We start from the raw sequence: 25232 nt of genomic DNA on the forward strand, positions 1-25232 counted from the left end.
ACATACACACACACACACACACACACACATATAAATATGTACTCAAACATACAACACATTTCCAGGTTAATATAAAGCTACCTCATTCTTTCTAATAGTTGCCTACAAGTCAATAATATGGACCATAATCTATTTACTCATTTCCCCATTGCTCACTACTGTAGTTTTCCCTGTGTTCTTGAGATAAGGGCAAAAGCTAAGGTTGTTGCTCGGCTTTATGATTTATTTTTCATATGGTTAAGCTTGACCTTCACTTTCTTTTAAGTTCTTCTTAGCTTTTTTTTGTCTTTCACATGACAGGTAGTTTTTAAACACTTTCTTTTCTTTTCTTTCTTTTTTTTAAATCTTAAGGCCCTTTATAAAGAAAACAGGAAAAGTGTCTTGCTCTACAATAGTAGAGCTTGCAGGAGTGGTTGGTTTGGTTGCGTGAGCATTTGGGAGTATTGTTTGTTTACATGGTCAGTTTCCTAGGTTTCCATGTGTCACTGCCAATCTGTGTGACTTGGCAGTCAACAGCTCTTCCTAAACTGTGTTTTGTGGCCAAATGCAAACTGAACGTCGAGGAATGGAAAATATTGCAAAGTTTCTAAATGGTCAAGATGGGTCTAGTTCCTTTTTTTGTGAAAAATAGTGTGGAAACACCTAATTAAAAAAAATTCTCTTAAGTATTTATACTGCACACAAGGAATGAGAATATGTTTTACTTGGAGTTAAATGAGGAGATTTGGGGTTACTGGTTTGATTAGGTACACCAATGCTGGACCTGCTTTTAACATGGTACTTCTCTACACTAGATTTTTAGCTCACTGAACTAGGTAGGCCTCTTTATGTATTTTTGTATTATGCCTTGCAGAAAGTAGGTACTCAGTAAATGTTTATTGAGCCAAAGGGATTTACATAGGGCTGAAAAATATCATTATTTTAAAGAATCTTGCTGAAGAGAGACTGTCGGATGTTTATTTGATGCAAAGAGGGCATAGTGAGACAGAGTAGGGGAAGGTATAAGATTCAATTTGGGAGTAGGAGGAGACCAGGAAAATGATGTAATGTGGTTTTCTCTAGTGATAGATGCTAAATCACATCTTGAGGATGTTTATCTTGGAGTTGAGAGCAATGGAAAGCCACAAGAACCTTTCTGGAGAAGGTAGGGAATGGTCAAACAGTGAGTGGAGAAGCTAACTCAAGCTTTTTATGTGTCATTGTGATTGATGACCTGGGAGGGACTGTCCTCTCCTGCCCTTTGCATGGGATCACTTTGTTATGCCTTATTTTTATATTTGTTCTGCCAGGTTCCTATACACCAAAGAATACTCAGAACAATAGAAACAAAACTCTAATTTTCCACATCGTGAGTTTGTCTGTAGTATGATTTTTGTGTATATACATGCACCACTCATTTCCACAGATCGATGAACAAAAATATAATTGGAGAACAATCCTTCAAAAACAATGAAACTTCCTTTTCAATCCTCAGTTCTCCTGAGTTTCTTGGTGGCCTCCAAGACATCAGTCAGTCTCCCAAAGTCTATTGAACCTTGCAGATGATTTCAACAAATTGGAGGTCCCATATTCATCATATGAACAGCCCCAAGCCCAATCCACCGAGAGAAACAGGCTTCAAAAGATTGTCCTTTTTTGGAGGTCCTTGGAGACCAACATTTCCTCCCAGGAATACCTTAGTACGTTGAGCAAGTAAAATTGATTCACCTAACTTGCCTATTGCCTACTATATTTGTGCTGGATGTTCTTCCTTGTGATGATCTCATTTCCAGGCAAAATAAAAGATATTTTGCCAAAAAACTATCAGACGGTCCCAGCTCTGGTGAGGTCCATGAGATGGGTGTGGTTTAGGCCTAAGTGGTGGGGAAAATACAAAGAGAAGGATTAATGGTTATCTTGTTTCTTGATACAGACTATGAAATGCTAAAGTATAAAAAACAGGGAATAATAATAATGACTTCAAATGACTGACTTCAAATGAAAGCTCAGATAAGATAGTGTGGGTAGCAGCTCTACGTACACTGCAGTAGGCACTACGAATTAGAGCTGTTACTTGCTCTAGAATGCAAAATTCATTTAGTAAATAAATTCTTTATATAGCTGTCTTTAGTAGGCTAGCTTCAATCTATTGTAATCTTCCCATGGGAGTAAGTTTGTAATTCACATATTAGAAAAGTTGGTGAGGAGTGTGTTTTTTCATTTATTATCACTGATTTTATTATGTTTTTGCCTCAATTATTTCCGATTTGAAGTATTATTATATTTTAACCTCAAAAAATATTGGAGTATGTTTTTTTCTTTATAAACATCCTCTGTCTTTTAACCTAAGAATTCAAGTTGGTAGCTGGACTTCTCTTTCTCTGAAAGACAAGTCAAGAACTCTTGCAGTTCAATCTAAAGAGCCTGCTACAAGCTTCTTAGCTCAGGTTTAGGTCTCTCTCTGGTGTGATTACTGTTGGAGGGCTGGTTAGGGAACAATACCAATCAGGGAAGTTACTTTTCTTTAAAGGGAGGCAATTCCTTGTTCTTTCTCACCTGCAAACTAAAGAAGCAATTTCCTATACCTGGTTCACTCTGGGCACTTGATTCAGCACCACCTGTAAATCTGAACTTTCTAAGTTCTAACCCCTCTCCACCAGAAGAATGTTGAAAATGTCAAAACACACAGACACACACTCACACACATATACATAAATCTAAATCTATCATAGGAATATTCTAGGAGACTATCATCAATGAAATTTCAAAGTATATTTATCTTAGCTGCTAGCATCTCCCACCAAGGATTGAATTAACAGGAAAGAAACATAGAGCATTTTATCTTATGAGTAAAATCAGAATACATATAGTCAACATGACTAAGCTTTGAAAACCGTGAAAATGAGAAGTGGCTGCGATTGTCTTCTCCCAATGAATGGGTGATTTGTCCACTATTGCCCCCCGCACCTCCCCACCCCCCGCTTTATAGCTATGTTGTTGTACCATTAATGATTTGGCAATAAAAAATATAATTCAATATTTTTACTTTAAAGTATATATTAAGGGATTCTCTAATTTTAGTTTTAAAAATTTATATTTGTTTTGGATTGAATTTTTGGAAAATAGTTTACATTTCAGTTTTTTTGGTTTTCGTTTGTTCTATAATCAAAGCAGTACAGGGCTCCACAGTTCAGTGAAAATTTTCCTGCAAAGATAAACCAATGCATGCCCTCTCTGATTGATCACTGATGCTGGTCTATTCTATTAAAGAGCAGTAATTATCACCAGGCCAGAAGAGAGCTGTAACTGAAGACAAGTATGATATTTCTCACTGACAGAAGCCAGTGAGCTCCAAGTCAGGCTTTGCATTCCATTCCCTTGGCTTTATTCCTCTTTACCTCCTTACCCACAATTTCCTCTTTCTTATACCCCTCATCACAAGCCAAAGCACAGCTTCTCAGGGACCTGAGGAAACAAATGAGACAACTATCCAGTAGTTCCTCAATTTCATATTTACAAATATGGATTCAGTCAGTTATTGCTATGAAGGATATTCTTTAACCAGATACAATTAAAATGTGAAAGTCACACAGAGAAACATTCTGCTTCAATTCCAGTAATGATGAGCATGTTCTGGCTCTAACACTAATTAGCTGAGAGATTTAGGAAGAGAGAAAGAAGGACCTGCAGTCAATGACTACAAGTCTTTTCTAATGTTACTATTTTCTGTAATGTGTAAATTCTCTGTAATGTGTCAGGTCTTCCTTGGCTTCAGAATACCTCTTCCCTTCTTTTGGCACACTCTCAACTTGTATATTCGGGCTGGTTATTGAAGAGAGGGACTTATAATCCTAAATCTCTTACTCAATTCTGTCATGTCTCCCACTGCAAGGTCTGACATACCCACCTCCAATTTTGCCAGCTCCTTATGTTATATCTTGGCCATAGTCTTTGAAGAGTTACCATCCAGACAGTTCTCACTCAAGGTAATCTGATTTAAGATTACCAGAAAAGGAGTAAATAATGCTATAGACATTTGTTTTGCTTATAGCTATATCTCCAGAGTCTTAGAACAGTGCCATGCTACAGAGTTGATGCTCAGTAAATATTTTTGAACCCATAGTTGGCACCATATCATCATGTCTTGGGCTCCCCGTAGTCACAATCACATATCGGATAAGTGTTCCCAGTCATTCTCTTCTCTGTTACCACCCCACCCTTTGCAAAACCATTATTCACTTACAACTTATTTATTTCTCTTCTTTCTGCCTGATTCCTTTCATTAGTTACTCTATAAAACTTCCTACTCACATAATTAATAATCTTGGTGTCATGTTTTCCCTTAGTGAATAAGCCATTTGGAATGAGTTTGGTTTTCCAATTATTGTTATAATCCATTGATACCATAAGGCAAATGCAGCCAAAGAACTTTGAGATAAATGATATTGCTTATCTTTGAACCCAAGAGCTCTACCAGCAAGGAATCAATTGAAGCAAAATTTTCTCCAATATTAATAGTACTTGGTCAGAGGGAAATAAAATCTGTCAACAGATGTCTGCATGAAAGTCACACTTTGATTTTTTTAAACTATATCTGAAGTTATAATAATGGGAAAAACAAAACTTATTTTAATGTAAGATTTTATTACATCTATCAAATACATAATTCACTATATCCTACTTTCTTTAGTCTATGGTATCCAAAAGAGACAATATGAAATCCAAAGTGAACATTAACGCATTAAACTGCACCTCAGGGTCCCTTGTCATTCACAGCAGTGTTGATCTTGGGATGAAATTCCGGTCCAAAATTAGGAAGGATAAGGCTTTTAGAAAACAAATTATCTGAGGTTTGGGAGGACAATGCGGTTTGCCCTCCCCAGTCCACACCATCACCAAATAACCTATTACTGAAGGACACAGACACCATTCCTAGGGCTTTAAGTCAAACTCTCCAGTGGAATTGTGCAATTGGTTTCCATAGGCTCCAGGGACCAAATTCATTCCATCAGGGGTCGTACCAATTGGGAAGCCTGGACTTAGAGGATAGAAATCCTTTGTTTCTTAGGGTCTTAACTTTGTCAGAACACCTCTCGCCCAGGGAGCTATCCAAGGTGCTGTCTCAAACTCCCTGTCATCCGGGGTAGATCTGAATCTTATGTCTCAGTGTTGACATATATTTCTGCCTATCTTGAGCTTCACCCTTCTGCATTTGTCTAACCTTGAAACCATCTGTTTTTCTCAGTTTGGATTCTTCCTGACCACTACTTGCTTCCGCGTCCTGAGATGTGTTGTGACACATTCATAGATTACCCTCAACTAACCTTTTGCCTGCATCTTGTCTGGACTCTGCCTAGTCTCATTTAACTTTTGTCCTCTCTTCTCCTGTTCCCCACCTGGGCTTTGTGTGTTTATAGCACATGTTAGGAAAGTGATAGAATCAGAAGTTAATCAACAAGAGCAATTAAACCTCAAGATAGATATGATTTTATTTTTGTATTGATATGAATTGTCTATTGTATACTGTTAAATAATTCTTTAATGAGAAAACTTGTAGTTATACAGAGACTACAAGAACAAATAGAAAAATAATTTTTATTTTCAATTTTATCTTTCAGCATGTTTGTTAAAGTAAATTAAACATTCAGCTACTGTAGGAAGATCAATATTATTATTGGAACATACATTTGTTATGTAGACTTTAGTCACAGTCACAATTTTTTACCTGAAATAAAGCAAAGAAAATTGTTTCAATGGTATCTGTGGATGACCCATTCTGGCAATTGCTGCTAAAATGTATTTTTCAAGATAACATTTTTTACAGATTTGGAACACTTCAAATTTATTTACAGTGTCAAAACCTGCCTGGAAATTAATATCTTTGTAATGTAATCATAATAATTTATGTTCCCACAAAGTGCTTTTATGTACTTTCATAAAAATTATCATCTCATCTGATTTCCACTATAATATGTATGTTGTCTCTATAAAGAAAAGCAAATCTATATTAACTTGGAACACTGTGGATACACATCAGGTGTTATGCAATGGATTATGTAACAAGTACTCCCTGTTTTTATTTAAGCTTTTCCTTTACACTATCTTAAGAAAGAAAAAAAAAAAAAAAGCAAACCTCCAAGCACACTGTTCTCTAGCTGTGAAGAGATTGCCTGCCTTGAGTATTACCAGTGGTGTTTGTATTGGCATTTAAGGCAGAGCTAATGACTGTATGGAATCCTCCTATTCTTCTTCCTAGTCCCTGTGTGACCAATGACACACATCCCCAAGACAGTTCTCAAGATTAGAGATGCAGATCATTGCCATTAAAAATTATTTTTATGTCCGTGGAAGGCTAATGAACTCTTCAGGGATTGAGTTCTTGACCTTGGCTTCTGACCATCTCCTAGCATAGAGGAACCACATTCTTCTTGGCCCCAGCTGAGCCTTGACTCAATGTAGACTTCAGTATAAACAGAAATGGAATGGTCAACTAATCCATTTTAGCAGTAGAACTCATTCTTCCAACAAAACCTTATGAGAGGTAATGGCAAATAATACAGATAAAAGAAGAGCGAGTCCCACAGAATGAAAGTCTGGGAACTCGGATCCCCATTACCCTCTCATCGCCTGAGGCATTTGTTCAGGGCTTCGCAGAGTTCTGCTTGAGAACTATTGATTGTTCAACACTTTTACTTTACAAATGGGGAAACTGAGGCTTGGAGAAGTTAACTCACTGTTCAAGGCCATACAGCTAAGTAGGGGCAAAGTTGAGGCAAGAAACTGGTCTTCTGACTGCTTTCTACTGTCCAGTTCACAACATCTGCCTTCTCTTTTTCTTTCCCCATTTTCTCCTGATTGAAACCAACACTTCATTCACTTGCTTTGACTTATACATTGACAAGGCTTTTTTGTCTCCAGGTGAAAAAATATTCTAATTCAAAGTGGCTTAACTTAAAGGACTTTATCACCTAAAATAAATAAAAAGTTCAGTGATATTTGGCTTCAGTTGCAACTAAGAACTTAAAAAATGCCATCCAGCTCACTCTCCCTTCTTCATACCTCTTGGTTCTGGCTTCTGTTGTGTTGGCTTCATTTTGCGGGGGCCTTCTACATGGACTCCAGCAGGTAGAGGCATCCAATATTCTTATAGCTGATAGTTTCTATGGAAAGAAAATGTCTCTTTCACAATAATTCTAAAAAATTCTCATCATTGAGCCTCATTTACCTGGGTTGGACTGTGTACTCATCCTGAACTAATCACTGTGGCTAAAGGGTGTGATTGATCTGATTGGTCAAGGCTGGGTCATGTGGCCGCCCCTGAAAGGGTCAGGTGGGGTTGGCAGCACTCAAACCATTTGGACTGAAAATAAGAAAGGTCAGGTTCCCCAAGGAAAACCAGGGTGCTGTTAACCAGAATTGTGAGGAAATACATGTTGAGAAGGTAAAAATGACACATATCTATTGTAACATCCTCAACTCTTAATTGACTTTTGAGGCTATTACTTAGAAACAGGTAAGAGGGCTCACCACAGAGCTTCCCGTATACTCTTCTGTAGGACCCCAGACTCCTCTCTATTATGGACTATTTCATTTTATTATTGCTCATTTAGGGAGGACATAGGGATTTCTTAATTTTTTTTAAAGCATAGAATTTAAACATATCCTGTGTTTTTGGAGGCAGTTGGTAGTAGTACCCAGATAATTCATTAGAGGGCTTGATATATTTGAAAGTGTTTGGTTGGGAGAGGATCAAACAAGGTGAGAAAACTTCCAGAAAAATCTATGAACAGTCCATAGTGTTGACAACCCCACATTGCCCTGCTCTTCTCCATTCCATTTGCACCTGGGGCGGTGTGCTTTTATATGCCAAGCAAGGCTGATAGCTAGGTCAGCCCAGGTGTGTACTCTCGGGCATGTTCGGTGAGAGAAAGGCTGCCTCCTAGGTTTCCTAGGTGAAGAAATAACAACAACAGTAGGAGAAGAACAAGATTGCTTTAGGATATCACAATGTTAATCCTGCAATTTTGCAGCAGGATTCTAATTTAGGCTTCAGCTAGAGGCATTTTAGAAACCTGGCTCATGGAAATGTGTGCCTGGAAATTCAGAAACTTGGGTTCTTGTCTCAATTTTCCAATAAATTGTCTGGCTGACTGTGATCACATTTCTCCCTCTCTCTGGCCATTAGTGTCTAAGTCTTGAAAATGAAACATTAAAAATATAATAATAACAACTAACTTTCACATAAATTAGTGTTTCCCAAAATGTAGTATGCGTACCACAGTAGTTCATGAGATTATTTTAGGTGGCACATGGCCATATTTTTTTATTTTAATAATTACATATATATTTTCCTCTGTTTTATTGAGATATAATTGACATGTAATTTATGTATATAGTTAAAATATACACAGCAGCTCCCAAGTTCTATGGATAATACTGCTAAGGAGCCAGATAAGATAATATATTTTTCAAAGATGAGTACAGTTAAAGAAAAACATTCAATAATATTAGTACCATTGTTACATAGATATGGTAAAACCTAAAGGTGGCAACGTGAATTATAGAATTGAGAAAACTTTGATAAACATGACCTCAATATAACAATTCTTTGACAGAGTAGTATAATAATGATTTGACAGGCATGAAATCTGAGACCATGCTTTATTGAGGATGCGCATTACACCTGGCACTGTATCAGGTACTTTCTATGCATAAGATTATTAAATTTTTACCAATGTTTCTGTAAGGAACATATTATTATCTGAATTTTACACTTGAGGAACTGAGACTTGAAGGAGGTTAAATAATTCCTGAAATCATGACTGATTGTTTGAAATATTATTCAGAGTAAAAACTGCCCGATTCTAAAATCATGCTCTTTCCACCAGCCATACTAGCTCCCTAGGACTCATGGCTAACAGAGAAGTAAAATCAGGACAGGACCTCATACCTTCTGACATCAAATCCTGGCAAGTTTTTCTCTAAAATTCACAGTGCTTCAAATTCCAGAGGGGCCTTCTGATGCTTTTCACATCCTAGATGAAGCTAGACACATGAGCAGGCAGAATATGGAGCTTCCTACTTTGTCCAACTCTTCAAGTCCCCCCTGCACTATATCCTATCAATTTTTTATTATAGCTCTAATTTTATATATATTTGAATTTTTTGCTTCTTAAAAAATTGTCTCTATGTTCTGTAAGTTTGGGGTTACTAAACGGTTTATACCCTAAGCTAAGAGCTGGCAGGAAAACCCAGGGAATTATAAATAGGCTCTTCCTCAGAGTGTACAGAGGATGTGTGGGGAAGGGAGTGGAGACTTGGAAGAAGAGGAGAAGAGAAAAGAGAAAAGTGAAGAAGTGCTGTGATGAAGAAAAAGGGCATCTGAAAACTTGGGAAGACAACAAAGATAAACTCCACATGGTTTTGTTTTACGTCAGTCCACCTCTAGGTCCAAAATAAATTGTAGGACCCATTGGTACAGTGACTCAATTATATTCTCCTCATAGGACTGCTGCGATGACGTATACAGATAAGTACTTAAGTGATCCGCACAGGGCTTGACCCATAATTTGCCCTCCGGAAAATGGTAGCTATTATAGTTATTGGTAGTAATCGTGTATGCTATTGAAAATGATCTTTTCCCTAGCCTCAATGTTCCTTATGCTTACATTAATATATTTTGAAAACTCATTAAGTACTGCATTTTAAAAAAAAACCTGTAAATCAAAGGAAAAATGATGAGCTGGGAAAACAACATGTAAGACAGATTTTGAGTTAATGTCCTTGATACGTAAAGAATTTCTGTAAATCCATAGTGAAAAACTAACAAACGAATAGAAAAATGGGCCAAGGACAACACACAAGAAAATACCAATGGGTTTTAAACATATAAAAAGATATTCAACTTTACTCATAATGAGAGAAATTCAAATTACAACTACAATGGCATGCTATTATCTATCAGATAGACAAATATCAAAAAGCTCAAAAACACACTGGATTGATGAGGATGGGAAAAACGCTTTCATATGTTGCTGCTGGAAGCATTAACTGGTGCAACTTCTAGCAGGAAAATATGGCAACATTTAACCAAAGTATGAATGTCTCCCTGGTTGAAAAGTGCTGGATTAGGAGTGCAGAACACGTTGGCTCTTTAACTGAATAAAGACTACTTGATAAATGAGGACTTCTTAGCCAGTGTGAATGTTACCTACATAGACATGTAGAGAGTGAATTCACGTACTAGACCAAATACCCAGCTAACTAAGTAAAATAGACATGAAAAGAGCAAGAGTCCAGCTTGAAGTGGGCAAGACAGGGAGTGTCTCTGCTTTGTAGTATATTATTAGACTGCCATATTGGGGAGCCCCAAGACAGTCTGAGTAAGGGGTTTCCAAACCACCCTCAGGTCCATGGGACAAGCTTCAGGGGCCCCCGTAAAGGAGGTAACTGGGAGAGGATGGACTTAGGAAGCAAACTTGCTCTGGATGATAGATGACTATGTAAAACTATTTAGAGAGCTTGGCAATCACAGCCACTCTCTTGCTCTGTTAATAGGTGAACTTCCGTGTTCAATTATGCTTAGAAAACAAAATGTTTTAGAGCTACTAATCTAGATCAAATCACCCATTTTGCAGATATTATGGGGTTTACTTTCATTTAAACTCTTGTTCCTATTATTGTGCTCATTCATTTTAAATTACATCTCTGTAGTGCAACAAAATGAAATGTGTATAGCTCTATAGCTATATTTTCTTTTTAAGTTGAGTATTTTTGCTCCTGTTTGCTTTTATACTTTATAATAAGCATAAAATGCAGAATTTGAAATGAGAAGGTGCAAGGAAGAGTAAATATATATCTATTTTATGTAAAAATATATATTTAAAATATATTTAAATTCAGATTTATTTACCTGTACCATGGTGAAATTTTCATAGGTACTTCTATTTTATTCTGCTTTGAATGAAGCCGAAATGTGTATAACTTTTTTTGTTTGACAAAATTGCCTTACATAATGCATAAGCAAAAATATTCAGCTATGCTCTTGGCAATAGTACTAGCAAAACTAGTAAGATAGAGAGTTAGAGTCTCTTGTAAGTCAAAATAAAAAAGTTTCCTTGTAAATGAACACCCAGGCCATGGAAGAAGAATCCTCTATTTCTTCTAGGTACACTTAGGGAACCTGAAGAGTGAATACAGTCACCTGTGGTCCCCTGATGTTATCACCGTCCATATTTCTTTTGTCTTAAATAGGGGGACACTTCTAAGTTGCCAAGGAATATCTTACCCACTTGGCAAGTCATGTAGTGGAAAATGTGTTCTGAGAACTGATCTTTGATTAAACAAATACTATCAGATAATGCAGCCTTTTCTTATATTTTCATACCTTTTTGTTAAATACTATAAAAGGTGAAGCAGCAGGAAAAGAGGAAGACTAAATATGAGCTAGATTGACTCCATAAAAGAAGCCAAAGGCACGAGTCTACAGGAGTTGAGCAGGGCCGCTGAGGACAGGACATTGTGGATGTCACTTATTCATAGAGTCACCAGGAGTTAGAGCCAAGTCAACATCACATAACACGCATAAAGTGAAGCTCCCTTTCCAAACGTCCATGACCTTTCATAGTGGGTTTATCACTTGGTTTTCTGTTGGTAGTTGCTAAGGTAAATGTCTCTTGTAAAACTGCCGTTGGGGCCAGCAGGGTTTAAAGCTACACCCTTCTCCGTCCCTATGAAAAAGGGTGGAACAAACATCTGTGGTAGTGGTTTCAAATGTTGGCAGATTGTTTACACTGGAGATTCCTTCTTGACTTTGTTTTATTTTTGCCAGGCTTAATGCTTTGTAATCTTTTAAGACTACTTTTGCAGTGTTAGGCATGAAACAAGAATAATTTTCCTGTTGTTAGGGGGAACCGAAGTAGCATTTAAGATGGCTCAGCAATGCTGACCTCATCACTTCTCGATGTATCGCTGATCTCTGCACTTTGGGGCTCCTGGAAATTTGAGGCTGATAAAACTATAGCTCTCTTTAATCTAGAAATGTCACACATTGAAACATTTTCTGAATGCTTCCCACAAACTCTGCATTCCAGGAAGGCACAGAATTGTACATTTTAATAATCTTTTGTATATCTTGACATAATGAGAATTTGTGTTTCCATGTTAATAGTGGGAGTTAACAGTGAAATTACAGGTCTCATTAAATATCATATTTCCTAAAATAAGAGTATATTGAAGAATTGTTATAAAATTCAAAACTAATGAGAAATCTTCATAGTAAAAGAGTTTTAATGTGTTCTTTATATCAGGGGTGCCTATCCCCCTTCCACAGACGTACCTGTCCGTGGCCTCTTTGCAACTGGCTGCACAGCAGGAGGTGAGCGGCAGGTGAGCGAGCAAAGTTTCATCTGTATTTGCAGCTGTTTCCCAGGGCTACCATCACTGCCTCAGCTCCATCTCAGATCATCAGACATTAGATTCTCATAGGAGCACTGGTCCTTGGTGCCAAAAAGGTTGGGGACCACTGCTTTATAGTAAACATAACAAGATAAATCTATCATCAGGAAGGAGTTTACTCATTTAAAAAAATATATAAAGTATCCTACTAGGAGGCAAGTAGATGTGGTACGCCCCCTTAAATGCTTAAAACCTAATGGGGAATACTTCAAGTACTCCTGGAAAAAACAGTATCTAAACAGAACCACCACGTACTGTTGTCCCGGTTGTACATTGCACAACTACACTTCATGGCCCTGTTAAGCTAAGACATTAACAAAGTGTAGGAGTGAGCTAAGAAAGGAGGCAGGAGGTCATGGCAGAATGTTAGAAGGAAGGGAGATGAAAGAGTATCTTATATCTTAGGTAAAGAAAACAACATGTGAGAAGGCGGGGAAGCGAGAGCGGGTGTGGTGCCTTAGCTTAGAGGAACTAAAAGAAATTCCATGCCTGCCCTAAAGACTGTGAAAAGGGTGCGGTAGTTAAAGATGAGAGCCAGAACACCAGAGCCTTACAAATGAAGGACAGTGGGCATCCCCTCAGTGGGGACCTCAAGTGTTTTAGGCCAGGAAGTAATACGATCAGTTTGACGTAGTAGAACTAGCACTCTGTGGAGATCAGGTTAGAGTGGGGCGAGACCGAAGCAGGAAGACCTACTGCGAGGCTATTGCAGTAATCCAGACAAAAGGTGGTGTTCTGAGCTGGAGCAGCAGAGGGAAGCTGTGGAATGGATGGCTTTGAAAGAAATTTAGAAAATTATGGTGTCGGGATTGATAGAATTTTGGAGGAAGGGGATAGAGAAATTGATGAAGTCGTTGAGATTCCTTGAGTGGTTGTTAGAAAGTCAGGGGCTCTATTCACTCAGATTTGGAACACAGAAGAAGGGCAGGATTTGGGGGACAGAGAATGAGTCTAAAGTGTCTATGGCATGTTGAAATGGAGATGCTGAGCAGGAAGTTAGACATAGGCATCAGGCTGGTGATACTATAGACTTGAGAACCACCTGAATAAAATGAGGCTGGAAGTTTTAGGGATATTGAATCAGTTGGGTAGTTTGGAAGTCTGTAGTAGAAAGAAAACTAAATAACAGTTATTTAAACTAGGATTTGTTTTCCTCTTCTGTAATGAAAGAGGCAAAGGTTGGAAGTCCAGACCGGCTAGAAGTGTCCATTGTGTGTGTGAGAATCCCTCTGTGTTTCTACCCTGCCCACAGTGATGGCTTTTAGTCCTCAGCGTCACCTGCTAGAGTGACCAACTGCGTCAGTTTCCCTGCGTCTGAGGGGTTTCCCATGATGTGAGATTTTTCATTTTAAAACCAGAAAAATCCCAGAGTAACTGAGATGAGCTGGTTACCTGTCACCCCCTTGTTTTAAGATGACCACTGCAACTCCAGCCCATGGCTTCCACACCTCAGAAGGGAAGAAAGAGGAAGGGAGAAGGACCAAAGGAGCATGCCAGCTGAGTCAGGCCATCTTTAAGGAGCTTTCTTGGAAGCCCCATCCAACAACTTTCTCTTACATCTCTGTCCAGAACTTAGCCATTGGCTATCTCTGCGTGTAAGGGTATCATGGCAACGGCAATATCTTGCCTGGGTACCTCAGCAGCCCCAATCAAATTAGGGGAAGAAGCAGGAGAGAATGGATATTGGGTAGTCAATTAGCAGTTCTGCCACAGTGAGAGACTCGTCAAAGTAGAGAAACCAGACCTGGACCCAGTGAAATACAAACATTGAAGAGGCAAACATAGTGGAGAATTTCACAGAGCTGACTGAGAAGTAGCAGTTGGAAGGGTGAAGCAAAACCAGAGGAAGAATGCGTTTTAAGATCAAGGGGGCGTCAGAGAGCTTAATGCTACTTCCATGGGATTTTATAGAAGGGCCACCTCTAACGTGAAAAGAGCCATAAACTTCCCGGGGGAATTTCCCTCACTTCCCAAAAGCCAAACAGCCCAGATGTTGGAGAAGGTGCTGAGTCAATTAGAGGAAGAAGCTGGACACTACTTGCTACCATAGCCTTCTCCCAGGACTAGGGTGCTAATCAATGGTGATAAGCTATTCAGTGAGATTCAACGGCCTCACAGTTTTCTACAATTTTAATCTCAAGAGATGCTAGAGAAAAACCTTCCCTGGCACTACTGAACATCAAGATCCCTTCATGGCCTGACATATTTCTATAGAAGTTCTGAAGTCGTAGGCAAAGCTCTGGCTCCATTGGTGGGAGGAGTAAAATCTTATTTATAAATGAATACAAGGACAACTGAAAAGTCAATTTTCACCTCAGGAAAAAGAGTTTATCCTGCCCACAGCTCTGTGGGCTGGGATGGCGCTGAAGCTCAGATGAGGCAATTTTATACTGCTCTTTAAATGCAAGTTTTCCTTTTTCCTTAAACAAAGCTATTGAAATGTTTCCCCAGACTGGAACCTTTTCACTAAGCTGAGAAAGGTTTCATTCTAAGAGGGATTTCTTACCACTTGGGACAAAGATAGGACTCCAAATACTTGCCACTTCTCAATTATAGATCATTTTGCTCATCAAATTTCAGAAATAGGACTCGGCTATGAAGTTGTACTGTGAATCCACCATCTTCAGTACATTGATTTCTGGGGGATTTAGATTTAATCTCATATCTCATAAATCTCCTCATCTCCTTATCCATGGAGACTACCCAGAAACCAGTACTTTATGCAGTTTTGTTATATGAGAATGAGAAATTTCTTGAACCTGTGTCATTATTGGGGACTTTGTATGCAAAGAGAAAGAAGAAAACAAGCCATTCTCATCAAAAACATTTACTGAAAAGGGATGTGCCTTGCAAAACCCTGTAGAGATCTTTTCTAATACAGCAGGGAGATTGGGAGCCTGGTGGACTTTTTTGTTGTTGAATAGTATGGAGCACCCTGTTGTCTGGCAGCTAGGGAGCCAAATCCAGCATGCAAATGGATTATGCATAAGATGCACACATAGTACCTTCTGCTCAATGCACGCTAGTAAATACTTCTTAAGTCACTGGGCTGAAACTCTGAACTGTGCCTTCATAGGTCTCTGGGCTGCCACTATTGCCCTCATGCTGAGTGGCTCCATAACCCTTCATCTCCATATTGCCCCACTATCCAGAAGTATCTACAGGAGATAATGCCTGGGGTCCCCTGAGCCAAAGACTTGGAGGCAGTCTCTCTGTCCCCTGTCACTAACTAAAGTGCAGGTGCAAATATCTTATTCTATATCCATTGATTTTAAACATCGATTTGTTAACGTCCTTTTGGGGTAAACTACTATAGATCAATTATAAGACATACCCTAATATTAGAAAACTTGATATGTTTAAAAACCTTTCAGATTTGAAGCAATGTGGTAGAAAAGTTAATCCGTTATTATATTATAACAGGAAAAGTATCTGTAGAAAAGCCTGCATGAGCTTCCATATAGAAACATGCATCCCAGCAACTTCCCGATATAAGGAAAACAAACAAACAATTTTGCTCTACCTCTATAGGAAAATGAATAAAATTATGAAAAGATAAATTAATAAAGAGACAGACAAGAAAGTATTTGGAGGCAGCATGGTACGAAGAAATGCATGAGCTTGGAGCGAGACTTTGGTTTGCTAGCTGTGACCTTGGATTGCTGAGTTAAACTTTGTGAGTCTGTTGTCCTCCCTTGTAAAGTGGTAATTCCCACCTGATAAGATTATTTCTCAGTTTTAAATGGAAAGAACGTATGTCAAGAATCTAGTGTTTGTAACACAATGAATGTCGTTCCCTTTGAATCTTTGTTTCTTAATTGGTAATTTGAGATGAATTCATACAATCTGTTCAATTTCATATGAATAAAATTTTATTAAATAAACTACAGAGTATAATAGTAAAGTCGGAAACTTCAAAAGAAGGTGAGAATACTTTATTCATGTCATAGAAATTTGTGATTTTTCTTAGATAATTTCAGAACAGAACATTCTTCTGCCAGAGGTAATCAGCAGATTTATACATAATTATGAATTTTATTGATTGAGGAAAAAAGATCAGATCTTAACAATCCCAAATATTTAATACCATTTTTGACATTTGAGGAATGCTACATCATTTATTTTCTAATAAAACAATCAACTGTTTTTGAGACCCTCTATACTCACTGCATTTTCTATATATATATTTAGAAATTTGACTTTTTAATTTTTGGAAAGTCTTTGATGTGCAAAGAAAGCAAGATTCCTTCAAAATGTAAGCTGACGGCTTATACATAATTGAGGATGCAGTTCCAAGGAGGTATCTTCTCTCCACAATAGGTATCTGGTTCTTTGCAAAAGACTTTATGAACATTTGCTAGATGCTTTTCATGTTACTGTCCAGGCCACTTTGATCAAATGATAGATTCCAGAAATGATTGTCTTAGCGGAGAATGCAGTTGGACATTGGGATGGAACAGACTGGAAGGCATTGGGACCAAGAAAAAGAGGTGCCCATAGCAGGAGAGCAGGAGAGAATGGATCTTCCATACAGTGGGCAGAAGTTGATGTAAGAAGGGCAGGACAATGGGCAGCAGGTGGAAAAAGTAGCAGTTAGTATCAGGGAGGTCCAATATAAGATGATGAGATGGGCTAACTATCAGGAATGGCATGTTGATTGGATATCTGGAAAACTAAAAGCTAACATTAAGAGCTTACTATGTTCTCTTCGGCACTGTGCTAAGTGCCTTCCTACATTATCTTATTTGATCTTCTTAAAACTCGGCAGAGTCAGTGTTTTAGCATCTTCATTTTACCAATAAAGAAAGTGAGCCTCAGACAATAGGAATAACTTGCCCAAAGTGACATGATTGTAAATGGTGTGACTGGGATTTGAACCAACATCTGGCTGGCATGATAAACACACTTTTAACTACTCTACTGTACTGCTTCCACAGGCAGGACCCAATCCAGGGGGTCAGGCAGTAGGGCATTCAAGAAATCTGGTAAGAAGGTCCTCGCCTGAGTTCAGGGGCTGAACTCCAGCCTAGGAAGGAAGCCGCCCAAAAGAAGGCAGTGTTCTAGTCTCAGACATACAAGGTACTAAGAGCTAGGTATTGTTATTAGACCTGGGTCATGAGGTTTCAGTCAGAATCATACCAAGGGTAAATATGCTGAATTCCACTTTAGATGATGATTAATCTTGGGTGAGAGCCAGAGGGGATTAGCTATGAGATGGCAAACCACTAAGGATGGGTAGCCAGGAGGAACCCAGCCCTAAAGAGATAAAAGTGTAGATTTCAACATCCAAAAGTCAATTAAGGTGAAGTGAATGAAGACTGTTCTTATATCAGCATTGAAAATGTGCTGCTGGTCTGCTTCCTGAACAAATGTCAGCTCTGAACTATATTGGTGTCACAGTAGAAATGTCCAAACCTGCTCTGGTGTGGGTGGTTGTCCCCTGAGGGATCTGGAAAAGAAGATTACTCTGACATTTCAGAGGTATGTTACCTTAGATGCAAAAAAAAAAGAAAAAGAAAAAGAGAAAAAAAACAAACAACTATAGACAGGCTTACTTAAGGTAAAGATTGACCTTTGTCAAGGAAACTACAGGCCTGAGATGTGACTACCTGCTGTGGCCTGCTTTTACTTAGGAATTTTGATGTTCAGATAATCCTAGATGGTTACTTTCTCTCTGAGTTTGTAATGCCCGCCATGCAGGCCTTTCCTGTGTTTGTCAGGTTTAGTATGTTTCCCTTTTTGGTTCACATTGGAAGAAAAGCAAGACTATAAATTTCTAACTATCCCTGCAACAGCTAAAGGACTCCTCCCCCTGATGATGAAAAGAGAATTAACAGTTAACATGACAGTTACAAAGCATTTTTATATATATCATTTTCTTCACGTTCTCACAACAGTCTGATAGATTTGAAATTATATTTCACTTGAACTTTACCTTCTAAAGTCAGCACAAAACGTGAAAATTGGATACTGTCAAAATTGCCCTTGAAAGTTTCTTAAATTAATTACACACTGTACATGGTTTTCTATATATTATACCATTTCTATGTACAACACAGCCAGTCTTCCTTTTTGTGTTGAAATATATAACATAGGTTTTATTTAGTGGCTATTTGTATGAATTTTCTCTTCATATGTGTAAGTATATATTGCAATGATTGGATTGTTTGCAGTTGGTTTGTTTTTTTCTGAGTACATTGAGTGATTTCCCAAATATTGAATGTACATATAATAGGACTCTACTGTTTTATTATTCCCATTTTGCAGATAAGGAAATTGATGACACAGCGAATGCTTGAGAAAGTTTTAAACCAAGGTTATACTTTGCAAATCCTGGGCGGGATCCGCTGAACCACACAGTCACCCAGCATGGTCATCACACCTGAAGGACAGTACATTTATTAGCAAATAGAATTGCAGGGATGCTAAGAAGTTCCTATGTGACTCCTGCCATGGCCACAGTGCCGTAGTGATGGCCTGGGGTTTAGACCTATCACACTGTGCCTATCACACTGGCTGTTAGAAATCATTAATACATTGAGCTCTAGCTGTGACCTCAAAACTCAGTTTTCTATGTCTGACTTCATTGAAACAGGAAAGCTTTTTCTGTTGTTGTTTTCTGATGCATGCATGTGACTAGAAGATGTGTTCAGACCCTGAGGCGCGTGGAGCCTGACCGTTTGTGCAGGATGGTTTAATTATTGGTTTTGATTGCTGACTTACTTTTTAAAAAAATCTGTTTGGAAGTGTATGGCCCTTTTCTGACCCTTTATAGAGATTTTATCATTTCCAATAAATGTCTCCTAAATCAGTTCAAATTGCCTAAGCAGCAGCATTTGAAGAAGCTCTTTTCCTCTCTTCCTGTCATTGTGTCTCCAATGTGGCTAGTAAATCTCCCTGAGACACTTGGTCTGATGCCTGATGCGTCATAGTCAACAACCCAATCCACATGTGATTTCTGCCATTCTTTGCCTTCTTCTTATTTGTTTGTGTTTGCTTTAACATCTCTGAACCATTGTTTTCTGTTCTTATTGGTTAAAAAAAAAAGTGAGAAGGGAGTGATGCCAGCAGGAAGGGTGGATTAAGTACTTCAGAAAATCCTGTCCCTGTAAAATCAATAAAATCACTGGCAACAATTGTCAAAATCAGCTTTTTAAGAGTTTGAAATTAACCAAAGACTTGCACCATTCTGAAGTATTTAGGGGAAAAGACTGAATATCATTAAGAACAGTGAGCTTTGTGTTGTTTTAGCTTGCCCTATCCCATTCTGATCTTTCAAGTCATATGGAAATGCAAGGGACCCAGAATAGTAAAAATAATCTCAAAAAAGAAGAATGAGGCTGGAGGACTCACACTTCCCAAATTCAAAACTTTCTACAAAAACAAACAAACAAAGAGCACTTAATACAAGGCTATAGTAAGCAAGACTGTGTGGTACTGGTATAAGGACAGATTTGAGAGTTCAAAAATAAGTCTTTCTATTTATGCTCAGTTGATTTTCAAAAAGGATGCTAAGACAACTTAATGGGCAAAAATTAACTCAAAATAGATCAAAGAGCTAAAACTATAAAACTGTTAGAGGAAACATAGGTGTAAATCTTCATGACCTTAAATTAGATAATGGTTTTTTAGCTAGTATATCAAAAGCACACATAATCAAAGAAAAGATAGAAAATTGGATTTCATTAAAATTTAAAACTTTTGTATTTCAAAGACTACCATGGGGGAAAAAAATGCAAATCATGTATCTCATAAGATCTAGTGTCCAGAATATGTAGAATCTCTTATAACTGAACAAAAAGATAAGTAATCTAACTTTTAAAATAGGCGAAGACTTAGACATTTCTTCAAAGATGTGCAAATGGCCAATAAGCATACAAAAAATGCTCTACATCATTAGTCATTAGAGAACTGCAAATCAAAAGCACAATTTAATATCACTTCACTTCTATTAGGATGGCTATAATTTAAAAAAAAAAGATGGACAGCGTAACAAATATTGGTGAATATGTGGAGAAATCGTCACTCTCATACATTGCTAGTGGACATGTGAATGTGTTGCCACTTTAGAAAGTAGTTTGGCAGCTCCTCAGAAAGTTAAATGCAGGTACCATATGACCTAACAATTCCACTCCTACACATACTCCCAAGAGAACTGAAACTTATGTTTAAATAAAAATTTGTACACAAATGTTTATAGCAGCATTATTCATAATAGCCAAAAGGTGGAAACAACTCAAATGTTCATCAACTGATGAGTGGATAAATAATAATAAAATGTGGTATATACATAAAATGGAATATTATTCAGCCTCAGAAAAGAATGAAATTCAGATACATGCTACAACATATTGAACCTTGACGGTATTAAGCCAGTCACAAAATGTTACGTATTATAGGATTCCATTCATACGAAATTTCCAGAATAGGCAAATCCATATAGATAGAAAGTAGATTCGTGGTTTCCAGAGGCTAGGGTGAGGGAAAAATGAGGAATCACTGCTAATGGGTATGGAATTTCCTTTTGGGATAATGAAAAGATTCCAGAAATAGCAGTGGTAATTGTTGCACAATTTTATTAATATACTAAAAACCACTGGATTTCATTAAAAGGGTGAATTTTATTGTATGTAAATTGTGTCCAAGATTAACTTCCAGATGTCATTCTCATGAGAGTGGAATAAATGTAATATTTAACAAAGAAAACCTCAACACACACTCAGTGGTAAAATGATTCTTTTTAAAATAGAAGAAATAACTCACCAACAATGTTATCAAGTTCTACAATAGCAATTTTGTTAGTGACAGTCCAGGTTAAGTCACCATCCCTGATATTGATATCTTCCTCATTCTTTATTCAATCACTAAAACTCATTTAAAATGTGCCATGTTCCTTCTAGTTCAATTTAGCTCTAACATGACCATAAAATAAACTCTGACACTGAAGCCACAGCCAGGATAACAATTTCAACTCAAGGGCCAACTCGGATTGCTTAGTAATGGCTACATGAAGCACTGTGTTTAGAAGGATTCTGAGGCTATATCCAGGCTGAGCAGAAAAAATAATGTAATGATAAATTGAGAAAAACTGCCTTGAGCTTGGCAGTGGTAGTACAAGTGAGTACCACTTAAGCTAGTTATTCGATCTAGGAAAATGCATTATTCTTTGGAGTGGATACAAAATCAGTTGAATAGATAAATCTTTAGGTGAGTCATAATACAGCTAATAGGTACATTCACACAGCATGACCTAAAAGTGAACTTGAAGCCTGTAATTTACATGCAAAATCGCAAATTTTTGAAATAGCCAACATTTATGTCCGAGAGTCAAAATCACTCAGTAAAAAGCACCAACTTTCATACTGTGTAATATCAAGGTATTTTAAATAGCACACTTTATATAGTATGTGCTCTCAAAGAGTCTTAACACGAGAGCATTAGCATATCCTTATAATAAAATCTGATATAGTGAGAGCGAATGTCAAGAGAGATTTTTTTATGACGGTCACTGTAAAATCAAAATACTCATGGACTCTGTGAGCCTGCTATAACACACATTACCTCGAAGTACAACTGTTTCCTTCCTCCTTTACTTGCTACAGTAGCCTGCTTTTTCTTTGATAAATAAGAGGTGTCTAGAGAATGGGTCTTGTTTCTGTCACATATGGTAAAACAGTGGTTCTCAAATTTTAGTTCCCTAGACCAGCAGCATCAGCATCACCTAGAACTTCTCAGAAATGCAATCTTTTAGAAATGCAGTGTCACTTAAGGTCTACTGGATCAGAAACTCTAGGAGTGTACCCAGCAATCTGTACAAATCCTCCTGGTGACTCTGGGCTCAGGTTTGAGATCTATGGAATGGGGAAAAGAGAGAGTAGGAGAACAAGAGAAGTCGGGGAAGTGTCCCAGGGAGAAGTGGGCCTCAGCTGGCAGCAAAGTTGGCACGGGATCTGATCCTCTATAAGAGCCAGTGAGCACTTTCTTTGTTTATTTCCTCTTTTATACTCCATGTACCAACTCTCTACTTCCTTAGGAAAGGTTTGAAATGCTCTCAGGATCTCTCCCAGTCCTCATCCCCACCCTCCAACCCCAACTACCAGCCTACTTAGAGTCCCTTCTTTTAAGGCCAAAGCAGAAAGTGGCGAATGGAAGATAGTGCTCATACATGTCATGATGAAGCAGCATTTTTATTAAAAAATAAAAAAGAAGGGTTGGCATCAAGATCCTCAGTTTAGTACATCAAAACCCAACAGGCCCCACAGCTAGTAAATGTGTGTGAAGCACTTAGAACAGTACATGGTTCACAGTGAGCGTTCACTGTATGTAGGAGGCAATGCTGTTGATGGCGATTACTGCAAGGGCCAGATTTCTCCACAGAGGGGCCTGGGTTGGCATCTAGAAGCAGTTGCTATTTGTACCCAGTGGGTGGTTGCTATGTTAAGAAGACTGCCAGCTGAAGATAGATCTGGATCTTGAAATCCTTCGCAGGCAAGGGAGTCTCCCTGAAGACAATGCCCTCACTGTGTCCCAACTGTGATGATGGTTATTAGCTGCGCTGCAGCTGGCGTGTCAGTACTCACCACGGAGACAAGGGTCCTGGCTAGGATTGACAATTACAACAACAAGCATGGGAGGGACTGATTAACAACAAGCAAAGCAAAGAGGCATTTCAGGGCCTTTCTAGTAAGAGTTTTGTGTTGGGGAACCCAAAATGCAAGGGGTGGAGTGGGTGGTTACATGATGAAAGACAGCAGGTTAGGTGCTGGCCACTAAATGTGGGAACCTCTGAGCAAGCATGAAGGTCTGCAGGCCAGAAAGGCAGTGGGTCTCAGACCCACAGGCAATCAGATCACTGCTGTAGGAAGCCGATGACCAGAATTAGATTTGGAAGGCTCAAGCTAAGGTTTTTGGTTCCAATTTTACACACACACACACACACACACACACATGTTCTATATCCTGGCATAGCCAGCAGAGCACCACTTGTCAATATTAGGAAGATGGGAGAAAAGGTGCAGGAGGAGGGAAGACGGATGGAGAGAGGGAAGGCAAAGGACAGGGAAGAGGGTGAATCAGGAGTTGGGGGAAGGGAAGGAGAAGACAGAGGAGAAAGGGAAAAAGGAAGAAGGAGGGAGTGAGAAAAAGGAGGTAGGGATGGAGGAGAAGGAAATGATGATTGCTAGTCCCAGACTGCCCACTGCTTTCCAAGCCCTGTCCTACATGTTTTGTATATGCTTTCTCATTTAGTTATCAGAACTATGAGATTTGGTTATGGAGGAGTCTAGAAACTCTAAGGAGAGTCTTATTCCTAATGAATAAGAAATTAGGTTACAATGATCTTTTTCAGGTTAGGCTCCAAGATCTGAGGGAACCAAACCAATTCAAGCTACTATAATAATGCAAGTTAAATGCAGATTGAATCATTAGGTGTGAGGGGAGCCATGGAAGGAGAAGGTTGAATTTGCTCCAGTCTTGGGTGTTTCCCCTATTCATCCTGTTCCTCCGGATTCTGAAGTCCCTTAGCCTGGGTTCTCAAACTCATATGCATATAAACACCAGGTAGGTGAATGAAATGTGCTAAGTGGGCCTGGTATAAGATAATAACAGGCAACAGACACTTCGCTTCAATGTCAGGAGGTGATAAGGAGTAGTAGGGATTATTGCAAAGTGGAGCTTACCTGCCACCCTCTGAAGAGGCAGCACTACTCAGCTCCAGCCTGTTGTTGTCGTGTATCATGTATAAGTGGCCTCAGTGTTGCTGGACCTTCCGAATTTCACAAGAAGGCGAAAATCCAGCAATTAGAAAACATTCAGGGGGCTAATAAAATGCATTTGCAGGCTGTACCTGCCCTCAGTTTGACTGGGCCACAGTTGTGTAGTTTCTTGAGTTGCCAGCAGAAGATTGATCCCCTCCCTGTGTTATTTTCTCTTTCCAGGCCATTACATTTATGTGGACACCTCCTTTGCTAAACAGGGGGAGAAAGCTGTGTTGCTAAGTTCTGACTTACAGGCTGAGGAATGGAGCTGCCTCCGATTGGTCTACCAGATAACCACATCTTCTGGGTCTTCATCAGATCCCAGCCAGTTGAACCTCTACGTGAGATTTGAAGATGAAAGCTTTGATCGCTTGCTTTGGTCAGCTAAGGAACCTTCAGACAGCTGGCTCATAGCCAGCCTTGATTTGCAAAACAGTTCCAAGAAATTCAAGGCAGGTAGAATTTTGGAAAAAGGTACAAGGCTTACCTGTCGCTATTCTGAGATCTTCTAAAAACTTCCGTTATTGAAGTTAGTTAACTCCTGTGTTAGGATATGACATTTTACAAGAGCTGCATCAGAGAAGAATATTAGTAATGGAAATTAATATGTTGGTTATTCCTTAAAAGAGCTTCTTTCCAGATTTCTTTTCTATCTATTTAAATGGGACTTCAGTACAAATCTAAATGGGACTTAAACCAATCTCTTCAATGGAAATTTATTTTCTAATGGGCTTTAAGAGAGCATTCTCCTTTCTTATAATTTTATTTCATCCTTCTAAGTTGCGTGTGATATATGTTTATGTTATCTTCCTAATGGTCTGTTTGCTACAAATCTTAAACAAAACATTAACCATAATAAAAGGAAAAATGAAAAGTACTTTCCTACTTTGAAAAAGGAAAGTTACTTAAAGGACGTACTCTGATTCCTTTTCAAAGATTGAAATTGTTCCACTGGAAGTTTTGGAAAAGGAAGGTAGAGTGTGTAAGATAAAGTTGGATATGGATTGGAGTAGGGAAGGAGGATGGGTCTGGATTCACTTG

At 38.4% G+C, this 25232-nt stretch overlaps 1 protein-coding gene across 2 annotated transcripts in view; it reads left to right on the forward strand.

The window, feature by feature from the left end:
- Positions 1–25232, forward strand: part of MAMDC2 (MAM domain containing 2) — a 125144-nt gene that overhangs the window by 32956 nt on the left and 66956 nt on the right. For both annotated transcript variants that reach the window (XM_015594463.2, XM_025051394.1), the window contains exon 3: positions 24372–24643. In XM_015594463.2, coding sequence (XP_015449949.1) covers positions 24372–24643 — 272 coding nt within the window. The remainder of the gene's footprint in view (positions 1–24371; positions 24644–25232) is intronic.

This window comes from Pteropus alecto, unplaced genomic scaffold (assembly GCF_000325575.1).
Source record: "Pteropus alecto unplaced genomic scaffold, ASM32557v1 scaffold95, whole genome shotgun sequence".
Taxonomy (NCBI): domain Eukaryota; kingdom Metazoa; phylum Chordata; class Mammalia; order Chiroptera; family Pteropodidae; genus Pteropus; species Pteropus alecto.